This window comes from Tupaia chinensis, unplaced genomic scaffold (assembly GCF_000334495.1).
Source record: "Tupaia chinensis unplaced genomic scaffold, TupChi_1.0 Scaffold000568_1, whole genome shotgun sequence".
Taxonomy (NCBI): domain Eukaryota; kingdom Metazoa; phylum Chordata; class Mammalia; order Scandentia; family Tupaiidae; genus Tupaia; species Tupaia belangeri.
In genome coordinates this window covers 555,385-570,813 of record NW_006160082.1, presented here as the reverse complement: position 1 = coordinate 570,813, position 15,429 = coordinate 555,385, and the positions used below count along the sequence as shown (strand labels likewise).

At 43.8% G+C, this 15,429-nt stretch overlaps 1 protein-coding gene across 1 annotated transcript in view; it reads right to left on the bottom strand.

Moving 5' to 3' along the window:
- RPS6KA5 (ribosomal protein S6 kinase A5) overlaps window positions 1-15,429 on the bottom strand; it is a 153,005-nt gene that overhangs the window by 9,692 nt on the left and 127,884 nt on the right. The window contains exon 13 of the mRNA XM_027775488.1: window positions 14,948-15,139. Within this exon, the coding sequence (XP_027631289.1) occupies window positions 14,948-15,139 (192 nt within the window). The remainder of the gene's footprint in view (window positions 1-14,947; window positions 15,140-15,429) is intronic.

Below are 15,429 nucleotides of genomic sequence, written 5' to 3'. Positions count from 1 at the left end.
AAAGATCAAACTTGTAAGTCTTTATGTGGCAAGGACAGCATTCACTGTATTGTCCCAGGGCTATGCTAACTTTCCTGCTCCGTGGGGACCTGGGTCATCTCAGCGTTTTGAAGGGACCCATGCTTGGTCCTCTGTATTGATGTCTCCACCGGCTGAGACCTGGTAGGCAGAAACTAGAAGGTGTCCTACATGCCCCATAAGCCACAAACATGGCAGAGGTTGGACGACAGCTACTCAAAGATTCAGGACACTTCATACTGGTAAAGAGGAGACGGTTCCAGCGGTCAGGCGCATGATGAAACATTGCCCTCTAAAAGACAGCTTTTCTATTTCAAACCACTAAGAAAGTACAGGACATAGCATACTTCTTTGCATTTTGAAGGCAGTGTCTATCGCACTGAGAATACTGCTTCAATCGATTTAGCAAGTGACTTGGGAGCTACCAGTTTCAAGTGGAGCCTAGAGTATAGCGCTTTCGCTGCAGATCCAGGCCAGAATGAAAGCTGTCCTGTTATGTAGGCCGTATGAGTCAATGAGTCTGGCTCCACTAGAGCTATCTCAGAAAAGGGAGAATGCTGTGGGGAGTCTCTGGCAACCTCAGCAGGAGACTCTCAAAGCAATCTTGAAGGATTTTTGGGCGAGGTAGTTTTCTTGACAGAAAACTACTCTCCAAAAAACAGCTCCTGGGAAGCCACCCTGGGGCTGGGTCCCAGTACGCTCTGGAGTGCATGAACAAGCAATCCGAGAGCAGGGCGTTGTGTCCCAGGATCAGCAGACGCACAGCTCTGATGCATGAAGTCAGGCAGGTGCAGCATGCACTATGTAAATGGCACAGTCAGAACCAGTCCAGGAGGTCCAGAAGGCGTAAGCACACCACACACCCCTGTCTGCACCAGCGCTGCTGCTGTAACTCATGCCTTTGTGATCAGTGAAGGGGGGTTCCCTAGGATCAAATGACAGAGGAAGAAGGTAGGGCCCAGGTGACAGATGGGTTGGCACTCCTTCACTTCCGTGCGGCTGGCCTGTAGAACATGAAAGGCTCAGTGAGGACGTCAGCTCAGGGTAACACCCTGTGAGGTTAGGGGGCTGTGCTCCAGGACTGTGCTGAACCAATGGTTGATGAGTCCAGGCCCCCCAAACCTAGATTCCAGGGGTGCATGTTTATGGAATCTATGCTTCCTGTCCCTGAAATTTTAGGCTCTGCTCAGATATCTTGGTTCAAAAAAAAAAAAAAAAAAAAGGGGGGCGGGGAGAAAGAGGGCTGGCCTTGTAGTGTAATCGTTAAACTTCTCAAAGGAGGGGCAGCTGGATCCCACATGGTGAACCAGAGCTTGAGTTCTGGCCCTAGCAGCTTGAAAAACATGCTGCATGTAGGAGTGCCCATATATCAGTGGTAGGGAGAACTGGAGAAAAAGGAGTGTGGGGTACCAGGCCCTGTTGGGGTTGGGAGAAGAGAGGGCTTTCTCTTTCCTTATCTTTCTCTCTAGTGGGCTCATGTACTCTCTGGTATTAAAAAAAAAAAAAAAGAAAAAAGAAAAGAAAAAAAAAGAAAAAAAAAAGAGAGAGAGAGAGAGAAAGAGAAGAGAAAAGAAAAGGAAAGGGAAGAAAATAAAAGAAAGTTTTAGTTCCATGAGCTCAAGTGATCAGCAACACATGGTGGCAACGTGTGGCCCACTTGGCAGTGCGCACTCTGTTCTTTCCCTCCTTCCCTTCACTCCTGCTTCCCTGTGATTGCGCTCCTGAGTAATATACATGACAACAATAGTGTCAGGTGCCTTCAGAGGAACAGAGGTGGAAACACCTTTCCCTCCACTCCCAGCTGTGTAAAACTACATATGGTCTGGCCCCGTAGCCTAATGGTCAAGGGGACTGAATCCTGCATGGCTGATCATAGGTCAGATACTGGTCCCAGTGGCTTGAGAAACACTGAGTGTGTGTGCGCGCCTGCCTAAAATCCTGACAGCATGACCCCACCCTACTGGGGAGCTGCTCTCACCCTCTCTGGCTCTGATGAGCCAGTGCAGGTGCCCGCTGGCTACACAGAAATACATGTAGAAAAACAGGCCATCTTAACCTTTCCATAGGGTCAGAGGTATTCAGAACATTCTCGCGGCTGTGCCACCGGCTGCCCATCTCCATCTCCAGAACGTCCCCTCCAGGATTCTGCCATAGAGTGCACGTGCTCACCAGAGGAGAGAGGCAGAGAGTGGGGAATGGGAAAGTGAGAAATCACCCCCCGGGGGATGGCCAGGCTGCGTTCACCTCTTGGGATTTTGGGCATGCACATATACGTGCTTTGCATGATTTTCAAGCTACCAGGTTCAGCCATGAGGGAATCTAGAGCCTTTTAATACATACCACCTGCTGGCTCCTCTCCAGCACTCTAAAACCTTAAAAAACTGAAACTCTGTACCCACTAAACAGTAACTCTCCACCCTCCCCTTCCCTCAACCCCTGGCAACTACCATGTTACTATCTGTCCTTATGACTGGATATTCTAAGTACCTCATGTAAATGAAACCATGCAGTATTTCTCTTTTTGAAACTGGCTTATGTAGCATATCAGTTTTTATCTGTTATAAGCATATGTCACAATTTCCAAACACTCATGAAAGAAACTGAAGGAGACACAAATAAAAAGTTACCTTGTGTTTATGAACTAGAATAAAAATTATTAAAATGTCCATACTACTTAAAGCAATCTACGGATTTAATGCAATCCCTATGAAAAATACAGTTGACCTTTGAATTAACAGAGGTTTGAACTACATGGCTTCAATTATATGTGAATTTTTTCAATAAGTATATTAGAGAATATGATACAATACAATACTGTAAATATATTTCTCTTCTTCATGATTTTTAAAGTTAATTTTTAGATTTTTGACATAGGCCACATCCACTTGCCAGAGAGAGAAAGGGATAGTGGGAAATACTCCCCCACACACATTCTCCCCCTGACTTAGGGCACACACACACACACACACACACACATACCTGGAGTGTTTTTCAAGAGACCTGGTCCAGGACTCTAATCATGGAGCTGGCCATGTGGGATCCAGAGCATTAAGCACCACACCATCTACTGGCCCCTATGATTTTCTTAATAACATTTTCTTTGTTCTAGCTTACTTTATTATAAAGAATACAGTATAAAATACATATGATACACAAAATATGTGTTAACTGACTGTTTATGCAATAGGTAAGCTATTAGTAGTTAAGCTTTTTCAGAGTCAAAAGTTACACATAGATTTTTTAATTGCCCAAATGGTGGGTACCCTAACTCTTGCCCTGTTCAAGGGCCAACTGTACTAATGGCATTCTTCATAGAAACAGGAAAAAAAAATCCTAAAATTCATATGGAACCTCAAACACCTTGGATAGCCAAAGTAATCTTCAGCAAAAGGAATAAAGCTGGAGGTATCACACTACCTGATTTCAAAATATACCACAAAGCTATAATAACGAAAACAGCTTGGTACTGGCATAAAAACAGACACATAGACCAATAAAACAGAATAGAGTGCTCACAAATAAATCCACACATTTACAGACAACTGATTTCAACAAAAGTGCCAAGAACATACACTAGGGTATTAAAGAATATGGAAAAAGCCTCTGCACTCCTGCTTGGTTTCCGTAAACAAACTGGGAGTTCATTTAAGAGGTGGTTGGGAAAGTCATGGAGTATTTTTCTGTTTTCCTATGCAAAAATGCAGCATGACCCTTTCCTGACATGTCAATAGGTAAGGCTGCTCTTTCGTAGGTTGCCAACTGTAGCAGCCAGACTTCGGTTAATCATGGGCATTCTGCCTTTAAAACTGCGTTCATGCAGACAAACTTCAAAATGTAACTAACCCAAATTGTTTTTCTACCTCATTCCTTTCATTTTTGGATGTCACTTTCCCTTTTCAGAACTTAAAATACTGAGTTGACCATGAGGCTACCTGGAGTTTCTCCGAAGTTAGCTAGTTCAGGAAAGTGCCTGATTCGAATCCTGTTAAGATGTGCTCCATTAAACGCCACTAAATTAAATTGTCTGTTTTTTTTTTCCCCTCCTTTTAATAGGGGAAAGGATGTTTTCTTTAATAAATGGTGTTGGGAAAACTGGATAGCCACATGCAGAAGAATGAAATTAAGACCATTATCTCTCACCATATATAAGAATCAACTCAAAATATTTTAAAGACTGAAATTTAAGACATGAGGGACTGGCAGGTGGCGTGGTGGTTAAGGTGCTAGACACTCCCACATGGCTGACCACGGTTGGAGTCCTGGACCTGGTAGCTTGTTTTCTCACTTCCTCTCTCACACACACACACACACACACACATACCTGGAGTGTTTTTCAAGAGACCTGGTCCAGGACTCTAATCATGGAGCTGGCCATGTGGGATCCAGAGCATTAAGCACCACACCATCTACTGGCCCCTATGATTTTCTTAATAACATTTTCTTTGTTCTAGCTTACTTTATTATAAAGAATACAGTATAAAATACATATGATACACAAAATATGTGTTAACTGACTGTTTATGCAATAGGTAAGCTATTAGTAGTTAAGCTTTTTCAGAGTCAAAAGTTACACATAGATTTTTTAATTGCCCAAATGGTGGGTACCCTAACTCTTGCCCTGTTCAAGGGCCAACTGTACTAATGGCATTCTTCATAGAAACAGGAAAAAAAAATCCTAAAATTCATATGGAACCTCAAACACCTTGGATAGCCAAAGTAATCTTCAGCAAAAGGAATAAAGCTGGAGGTATCACACTACCTGATTTCAAAATATACCACAAAGCTATAATAACGAAAACAGCTTGGTACTGGCATAAAAACAGACACATAGACCAATAAAACAGAATAGAGCGCTCACAAATAAATCCACACATTTACAGACAACTGATTTCAACAAAAGTGCCAAGAACATACACTAGGGTATTAAAGAATATGGAAAAAGCCTCTGCACTCCTGCTTGGTTTCCGTAAACAAACTGGGAGTTCATTTAAGAGGTGGTTGGGAAAGTCATGGAGTATTTTTCTGTTTTCCTATGCAAAAATGCAGCATGACCCTTTCCTGACATGTCAATAGGTAAGGCTGCTCTTTCGTAGGTTGCCAACTGTAGCAGCCAGACTTCGGTTAATCATGGGCATTCTGCCTTTAAAACTGCGTTCATGCAGACAAACTTCAAAATGTAACTAACCCAAATTGTTTTTCTACCTCATTCCTTTCATTTTTGGATGTCACTTTCCCTTTTCAGAACTTAAAATACTGAGTTGACCATGAGGCTACCTGGAGTTTCTCCGAAGTTAGCTAGTTCAGGAAAGTGCCTGATTCGAATCCTGTTAAGATGTGCTCCATTAAACGCCACTAAATTAAATTGTCTGTTTTTTTTTTCCCCTCCTTTTAATAGGGGAAAGGATGTTTTCTTTAATAAATGGTGTTGGGAAAACTGGATAGCCACATGCAGAAGAATGAAATTAAGACCATTATCTCTCACCATATATAAGAATCAACTCAAAATATTTTAAAGACTGAAATTTAAGACATGAGGGACTGGCAGGTGGCGTGGTGGTTAAGGTGCTAGACACTCCCACATGGCTGACCACGGGTGGAGTCCTGGACCTGGTAGCTTGTTTTCTCACTTCCTCTCTTTCTCTCTCTCTCTTTGTGTCTCTCTCTCTGTGTCTCTGTCAAAAGTAAATGAATGAACAAATAAACTTTAATAAAAAAAGAGAAAAAAAGAAAGACATGAAACTACTAAAAGAAAACGGGACAAGCTCTATGGCATTGTCTGGACAGGTTTCTGGACTAGACCTCAAAAGCTTGGGCAACAGAAGCAAAAGTAAACAAATGGGATTTCATCAAGTCAAAAAATCTTCTGCACAGCAGAGGAAACAAGAGAACAGAATAGAACAGAGATAGCGGGCACTGGGCACCATCGGAACCTCCCAGAAGTCTTAAGCATTTTAATGGGCGGGGCGCATTGAAGGCTCCCCACACACGCACACAGACATTTTCCTTTCTCTAGGAATCAACCCTTGGAAATTTGCCTCCTATCGTGGGCTCTGCTGGAGGGAAGGCCAGGTGTTGGCAACTCTGAGTAGTACCCTTGGCGAGGTGGGGGAAAAGTCTGAAGGGCCAAACCTGGTCAGGCGGGTCTGGTGGGAGGGAACATGACCCAGTGGGGAATTCCGTGGGGTCAGAGGAAGAGTTCCACCTGAAAGGAGGGAAGGAAAGGAGGGCTGCTTGATCTTACTGCGGATGGCCAATTTGCTCAGAGATAAGAACTGAACCCTGATGTCGTGAAAGACCATGTGGCATACTGTCTCAGAACCACCTTAATCAGCCACCATAAATCCCTTTCCTTTAAAAGTCCCAGCAGGTGGCACGGTGCTTACATGGTTGACCAGGGTTCGAGTCCCAGACCTGGCAGCTTGCTTTCTCACATTCCCCATACGTCTCTCTCTTACTCTGGTGAGTGTATGTGCCCGATAGCAAATTAAATAATAACAACTAAATGAGTGATTCTTTTAAAAGAAAAGGTGTAAGAACAGGCCAGTGGGGCAATGGTGGAAACACCGCTCTGCGAGGAAGATCTATACAGAAAAGTTGCTGGTTCAGGAGACCTCCCTGAACATGCCGGGCATATGTGTGCCCGTTATCCAGGCCGGAGACCTCCCTGAACATGCCGGGCACGTGTGTGCCCGTTATCCAGGCTGGCTGAGGCGAGGAGTGGACTGTGGCATTTGAACCCTGCAGGGGTGCTGTATCTCTGCCTCTCTTATTCAAGGAATAAATTTGAAAAATATATACATGAACATTAGGGTTGTTTCCAGTTTGAGAAATTTTGAATCCTGCTGCTATAGACTTTCTTGTACATGTCCTTGTTAAATAACTACACACTTTTCTTTTAGATATATTCCTGGGTTTGGAATTGCTGGGTCACTTGTTCTGCATATATTCAGCAGATACTGCTAAACAGTTCCCCAAAGTCTGCTCCACTTCTTAATCCTACCCCACCTCATAGCAGGAACATTTTTCTTATATGAGAAAGCGAGCAAGAGCATACGCAGGAGAGAGTGCGAACAAGTGAGAGAAAGCGAGAGAAGTACCTTCTACAGAGTTCTGTGATCCCCGCCCCAGCCTCCCGCCTGCTGGGCCACAAGCACACATCACCACACAGGCCCGTTTCAGTTGGGCTGGGAACTGAACCTGGGCCCACCCCGTGCAGCCTCAGCGGCCACCATGCAGTGGTGCCCCCCACTACCTGAACCACCACGGCTGGGCCCAGAACAGGTATATTTGTGGCTAAACACAAGAAAGCAACCTTGACAAATACACCCTTCTTGCTTTCTGATGTGTAATAACGCGAAGGGCAGCTGGGTAGGAAAACAAACTCCATCTTTGAAAGTAATGGAGAGGAGATAGATGATCAGAAACCCTAGAAAAGATCCATTCTCTGGAAGAGAATTAAACAAACGTAAACAAAATTTATTGACTTCCTTCATGGTGGGGGGTGGGGACAGTCCCAACAGGCCTCCACGCTGCAGTCTATCACCAGCCTCAGCCAGAGGGTCATAGGCGCGCACACGCATGCCCGGTGGGCCCAGAGGCTTCACGATGTGAAGCTGGGACTTCCCCGTGTGGTCCAGGGCCACGGAGCATGCGCGCCTGCTGTGTCACCATCTTGCCTGAGCTCGAAAGACGTTAGCCTCCTTTGGCCTCCAAGATCTTACAACGTCACTCATTTATCCAACAATCTACCTCTGATGAGAATCATTTTGTGTTTCTAAACTGTGTGCAAACAGTGTAGCAAAAAGCACAGCGATATCAATATAAAGATACAAATCTGTATACAAATGTGTGTGTACAACATATGTGTATTATGTATGTCCACACATGTACATAAACACACACATATCTATATGCAGACAGAGTGGTGCGCACATGCACACAGGACAGAATGAGAGAGAAAGCAGCGGCAAATGTGGCAGAATGTGAAATGTGACAGGATCATTCTCTTACATTTTCTCTAGTTTCAAATTTTCCAAAATAAAATGTTTTGAAAAAGTGAAACAATAAGGTCTCCAGAATGAAACGCCTGGAGAGAATAGTTTGCAATGGCATTATATGCCACCCCAAGGTAGGTTATGGACCCACCCTGTATTTTTAAAATACTGCGTGTTGTCACCCACTCCACGTTCAGATGTTGCAGCCCCAGCCTCTGGAGACAGGGCGTCCGTAGACATGATTATGGTTAAATGAGATTATTCGAGCATGCCCCTGACTCCGTAGGATTAATGTCCTTAGAGGGGCAGACACATGCGCTCTCTCTCTCTCTCTCTCTCTCACTTCAGGTAAGTACCAAGGAAAGGCACAAAGTGGGCAGGAGTCTACCTGCCAGCCCCGGGGAGGGCTCTCACCCAGATGGCACCTTGGCCTTAGGGCTGCCTAGCCTCGAGAACTGCGAGAAATACTCTTCTGCTGTTCAAGCCCCAGCCTGTGCTATTTAGTCATGGCAGTCTAAGGCGATCCCTATACGGTATAAGCACTACTTTAATTAAAGTCCTGCACGATTCAAACAGGGATCACGCGTCCAAAGACGGCACTGGGTGGTAATCCAAGCCACAGAATGCTCCCTGGTGCATCTTCCTGGATATTTATTTTGCTCAATGAGGAGGACATCACTTGTTTCCATATTAAAATATTAACTTTCACATTTATTAGATGCAAAATGAAAAAGGGACTCACATTTCTAAGGTAAATCAGGACACTCCAAATAAATTTTGTGCTTGCTGTAGGATAATTTGGGCTTTGTACATGTCTACAGATGTGTATTCACTTACACGGAAAAGTTTGCAAAGCATTCTCTTTTTTGACATGCAGGTGTTAATTTTGTTTGTTTTCATCTGTAACCATTTTGGCCTGTATTTCTTTTTTTTTTTTTTTTTTTTGGAGAGATTTTCACTGTAGGGCGCGTGCGCTCGCCAGACAGACAGAGAGAGACATAGAGACAGAAAGCGAGAAATCACCCCCCAGGGGGGATGGGCACGCCGCAATCCCTTCTCCTCCATTCTCCTCTCGGGCTCTTGGGCACGCACGCACACGCGCCCGGCGTGAGTTTTAAGCCACCGGGTCCCGGACGTGAACCGCGGTCGACTACGTGGGAGGCCAGCGACATAGCCATTACGCTAACTGCTGGTTCCCTTGGCCTGTATTTCTTTTTTTTTTTTTTTGGAGAGATTTTCACTGTAGGGCGCGTGCGCTCGCCAGACAGACAGAGAGAGACATAGAGACAGAAAGCGAGAAATCACCCCCCAGGGGGGATGGGCACGCCGCAATCCCTTCTCCTCCATTCTCCTCTCGGGCTCTTGGGCACGCACGCACACGCGCCCGGCGTGAGTTTTAAGCCACCGGGTCCCGGACGTGAACCGCGGTCGACTACGTGGGAGGCCAGCGACATAGCCATTACGCTAACTGCTGGTTCCCTTGGCCTGTATTTCTTTTTTTTTTTTTTTGGAGAGATTTTCACTGTAGGGCGCGTGCGCTCGCCAGACAGACAGAGAGAGACATAGAGACAGAAAGCGAGAAATCACCCCCCAGGGGGGATGGGCACGCCGCAATCCCTTCTCCTCCATTCTCCTCTCGGGCTCTTGGGCACGCACGCACACGCGCCCGGCGTGAGTTTTAAGCCACCGGGTCCCGGACGTGAACCGCGGTCGACTACGTGGGAGGCCAGCGACATAGCCATTACGCTAACTGCTGGTTCCCTTGGCCTGTATTTCTTTTTTTTTTTTTTTGGAGAGATTTTCACTGTAGGGCGCGTGCGCTCGCCAGACAGACAGAGAGAGACATAGAGACAGAAAGCGAGAAATCACCCCCCAGGGGGGATGGGCACGCCGCAATCCCTTCTCCTCCATTCTCCTCTCGGGCTCTTGGGCACGCACGCACACGCGCCCGGCGTGAGTTTTAAGCCACCGGGTCCCGGACGTGAACCGCGGTCGACTACGTGGGAGGCCAGCGACATAGCCATTACGCTAACTGCTGGTTCCCTTGGCCTGTATTTCTAAAAAGCAAGAGCTTTTAGTAATCATAACCACACCACCATTGTCACATCTAAAAATATTAGCGGCAATTTCTTTGTATCATTCAATATCTAATCAATGTTCAAATTTCCCTAATTATTATATATATTCTACATAGATATTGTAATTATATCTATATGAATCACATTTAGAATTGAATAGTTTAAGTTAGAAATTACTTAAATTTAGAGTCAAGCAAAATACAAACATGTTTTTCTAAGTGTCTCTTCAGTTAATTCGTTTCTTTCTTCTGAGAGAGAGTGTGCACGAAAGCACGCGTGCACACCTCCACCGGGTCCCATCGCTGTGCTCCACCCCCAGGGTCAGCCAGCCAGATCATGCTCACACCCGTGCCTGGTGTACTCAGGGTAGTCTCTGGCCTTGAACCGGGAACCTTCCCATGTGGGATTGCCTTACAGAATGTTAAGTTATAGCACTGTCACCATCTGGTCTCTCTTATGGGTCTTTTAACCTATAGGTCCCCAGGTTATCGCTTCTTACAATTTATTTGCTGAGGAAACTGGTTGGTTTGTCCTGCAGAACTCCCCACGGTCTGTACACTTCACTGTACTGCTGTGGCATCACTTGACCTCGTTTTCACGCCTGACCGTTAGCTGTGGGGACGTGCTTCTACTCACACCATCCTACTCACGCAGACTTGTTTCTTTGGAGAGGACATTTGGAAGCTCTAAAACACTGCTCTGCATGTCTATCTTTAAGCGCTTAATGAGCCTGATGGTTACAGCTGACCTGTGTTTAAAGTGAGGTCTCTTTTACGATGGAAAATAAAATTGATATGAAAAATTAAAGGCTCTTTTTATATTTAGACTTAAAAAATTAAGACTTTGCTACTAACAAAAATGCTATCAATTTTAAACAAAACTCTCAAGTCTACAGTTTGTTGTTTACTTTTATTAAAAATAATCTTATTCATAAGTGTGTAAATTTAATGTGAAAGTATAATGATGACTTGAAATGACTGAAATGAAAAAACTGAAAACATATAAAGCTTAAAAATAAAAGAAAAGCCATCCTGCTGGGACAAGTGGCTAGCCATAGGAGGAACAAACTGACACCAAAATAAGTCCCAGATGGAGTCCAGATTTATGTATAAAAATAAAATATAATAATTCTAAAGGAGAATTTTTTTTTTTTTTTTACATTTTTGCCATAGGGCACATGTGCTCACAGGAGAGAGACAAAAGAATTTTTTTTTTTTTTTGTGAGAGAGAGAGCATAGGAGAAAGGGGGGTAAGGAGAGGGAGAATGAGGGAAAGGGTAGTATTTTTGATGGGGTCTTGCCACTGGTGACCCCCCTAACCTAGTCTCAGAGTTAGTCAGCTTGATGGGTGTATGCCACCATGCCACACAACCAGTTTAAGTTGGGCCAGGAACTAAACCCAGGCCTCCCATGAAGCACGAGCCACTGTGCAGTGGCATCCTTCCACATGTACCACTGTGCCTGGGCTCGAGAACATTCCTAAAATCTTAGGTTGGGGGTAGAGATGGAATGACACAGTGTCATCAAAGCCAGATATCATAAAGGAAAAGACTGGGACTATCAGTTAGTGTAATGGCTATGTCGCTCAACTCCCATGTAGTTGACTGCGGTTCGAGTCCTGGACCCGGTGGCTTAAAAACTCATGCCGGGTGTGTCTGTGTACGTGCCCAAAATCCCGAGAGGAGAAGGAAGGAGAAGGGATTGCGGTGTGGCCATCCCCCGCCGGGGGGTGACTTCTTGCTTTCAGTCTCTCTGTCCTTCTGGTGAGCGCACACGCCCTATAGCAAAAACCTCTCCAAAAAAAATAAAAGAAAAGACTAACATATCTTACTAGACAGAAAGAAAGAAAATTCTCTGCTTAAAGTCCTATAAAGGACAAAATCAGGGGACCAGCAGGTAGCACTAGACTCCCATTGGGTCAACCAGGGTTTGAATCCTGGACCTGTTGGTTTGCTTTCTCACTCTCCCCTACCCCTACTCTCACTCTATCTCTCTCTGGTCAAATTAAAATAAATAAATAAAGTTAAATAAATTAATTCAAAAAAAATCCAAGTAAACAAACAAAACCAAAATCAAAACCCCATACCACTATAAACAAAGTTTTCAAACAAACGGCAAACCAAAGAAAACATCTGCAATTTTTTTTTTAAAGAGGTTTTTGCTATATGGTGCATGCGCTCGCCAGAGAAAGAGAGAGAGACAGAGAGATAGAAAGCGAGAAATCACCCCCTAGGGGGGATGGCCATGCCACAATCCCTTCTCCTCCATTCTCCTCTCAGGATCTTGGGCATGCACGCACGCACACGCACCCAGCATGAGTTAAAGCCACTGGGTCCAGGACGCGAACCATGGTCGACTACCTGGGAGTCCAGTGACATAGCCATTACACTAACTGCTGGTCCCAACATCTGCAATATTAATAGTAGACAAAGGATAAAATCCTTAATACAAAGACTTCAATAGTTTACAGAAAAGCGGAATTAAAGTACTGTTTTGGTACAACAAATTTTAAAATTCACGAGTAGATTTTTTTTCCATAATACACATTTGCCATGAACTTTCTGACCCCCCCCCCACCATAGAGCTTGAACATTCTTTCAGTAACAAAAATCTTCCCATAGAAAAAATGTGCAAAACTCGGGTTAGCTGCAGTGTGGTAGTTCAGGTAACTGGATCCCACATGGCCAACTGTGCAGTCTGCCAGGATCTGATGGCTTGAAAAACATGCCAGGAGCATGTGCATGTGTGCCCAAAATCCCAAGAGGAAAAAGAGAGGACAAGATGATGTGACTATCCTCCACGGAGTGTGCTTCCTCATTTTCGCTTTCTCTCACTCAGGCAAATGCGCACACCTTCTAGCAAAGATGCTCAAACTGAATATTCACAAAGAAATACATGCAAATTACAACAGAAGTGGGATATAATTTTTTAATTGCCAGGAAGCATGTGTGCTTGCCAGAGGTAGACAAAGAGACAGAGAAAGGGAGTACAAACCAATGGGTGTGTTTGTACTGTAATCCCTTCTCCTCCATATCTCCATCCTATCGGGATTTGGGACACATGGCCACAAGAGCCTGGTGTGTCTTTCAAGCGCTGGGACCAGGACTCAAGCCACAGCCATATGGGATCTGGCTCCCTTCACTACTAGGTCATGGTGGCTATCCCAGCGGGATATACTTTAAGATTAAAATTGACAACATCCAGTGTACTTGCATGCAGTTGTAGAGAACATAACCTGGTAAGTCTTCTAAAAGGAAATCTAGACATGCATGTTAAGATAAAGGTGTGTATACTTCTAAGAATCTGTCCTAAGGAAATAATGAGAGAATTCAAATGCATACATAAAAATGTCATTGATTATAATTGGTGGGAAAAATGGAAAAATGCAAATCACTCATTAGTAAATAAATAATTAAATACATTTTGGAGACTCAAACTACATATATATTTCCATTTGTTGAAAAAACAAATACAGGGCTGGTTCTGGCACAGTGGATAAGCAATGTGCATAGGAGTCAGATCCTACATGGCTGACCGTAGTTTGAATCCTGGCCCCAACAGCTTGAAAAACATGCTGGGCACATGTGTATGCATGCTCCAAATCCTGATGGGATGAAGGAATGGAAGAAAAGGGATTGCAGTGGGACCATCTCCCATGGGGGACGGTGCTTTGCCACCCTTCTCCCCACATCTAGAGAGCACATGCACTTTTTTGGAGATTAAAAAAAAAAAAGAAGTATATACAGACACACACACACACACACACACACACACACACAGAAACATGAAGAAAGCTACAAAGCATACACACATACCGCCTCCTCTTATAGTATTGTCTTTGTAGAAACGTTACGAGTGATTTTCACTTTGTTAATGATATCTTTCAGCATTGTCTGAATACGTCCCCCAAGATCAAGCATTATAAAAATTCTATGCAAAAAAGTAAAGCTATTTTGAGAATAATTCTTTAATTACACTTATAGACTGAAATATCACAGAACAGTTTTTAAAAATGTTTTTCTATTAATATACCACTTTGCTATTTTCATATAATGTCCAATATAATACATTTTTTGAAAATACATTACTGCTTTTTATAAAATCAACATATAAAACTCTTTTTTTTTTTTAGAGGTTTTTGCCTTAGGGTGTATGTGCTCACTGGAGAGAGAGAAAGACAGTAAGAAATCACCTCCTGGGGAGGATGGCTATGCTGCAATCTCTTCTACATTCTCCTCCTGGTATCTTGGGCATGCATGCACACGTGCCTAGTGTGAGTTTCAAGCTACCAGGTCTGGGACTCAAACCTCAGTCAGCCGTGTGGGAGTTCAGCAATGTAACTGCTATGCCATCTGCTGGCCCCTATGACTCTGCTTTATGTAAATCATAGCTATCTTAAGTTTCCAACACAAACCAAAATAAAAATGCCTAGATCTCCTCTACTGTAACTTTTTAACAAACATTTGCCAGAAGGTGTCTGCACTCTCGAGAGAGAGAAAGGGAGAGAGGAGAAAGCACTCCCCGAGGCATGGTCACACCACCATCTCTGCATTTCCATTTCTCCCTCCTCTCATAATTTTGGGTACACACAGGCATCTGGCATATTTCTCAGGTCACCAAGTCCGGAACCCGACTGGGTGGTCAGACATGTAGGACCCACTATCTTGCTATCTTGCACTCTACTGTAAATTTTAAGAAAGAGAAATATTCTTTGGTCAGATCTCTAGTTGGTTACACAGAAAAGATACCAACATGTCAATTTTTCTTCACAATTTTAAGAAAAACCAAGAAGACAGAGGTAAGTACAGAGGTCCCTAAAGAACTGTGAAGGCTAAAGGCTCTGTTAAAACGAACTCACCAAAATGACGCCCAGACTCCATAGGTCACAGGACTCGTCATAGCCGTTGTGATTCAGGAGCTCTGGGGCTGCATAGTGAAGGGTGAAGCATGGTGTCTTGAGAGGCTGATTGTCAGGCGGCTTTAGGCGTGCAAACCCAAAATCAATTACTTTAATTTCCAAATTGTCGTTTTCATCGGTGAACAATAAGTTCTGCAAGATAACAACATTGACATCAGTTTCTCCCTAAAACATCACAGGAGCTACTAATCTCACTTAGGTGACATGATCTATGTTTTGATACATTTTTCTTTATTATTATTATTATTTATATATTCAATTGCTATACATCATTTAGATTTTAAAGAGACTTTACCCAGTATGATACAAGCCTCAGGTCAGTCCAGTTGAGAATACTATACCATCCTCAACTACAGATAATAAACCATGTCTATGTCCCACAAGTGTCTTACCTCTCTATTTTTCCCATTTTCCTTTCCTAT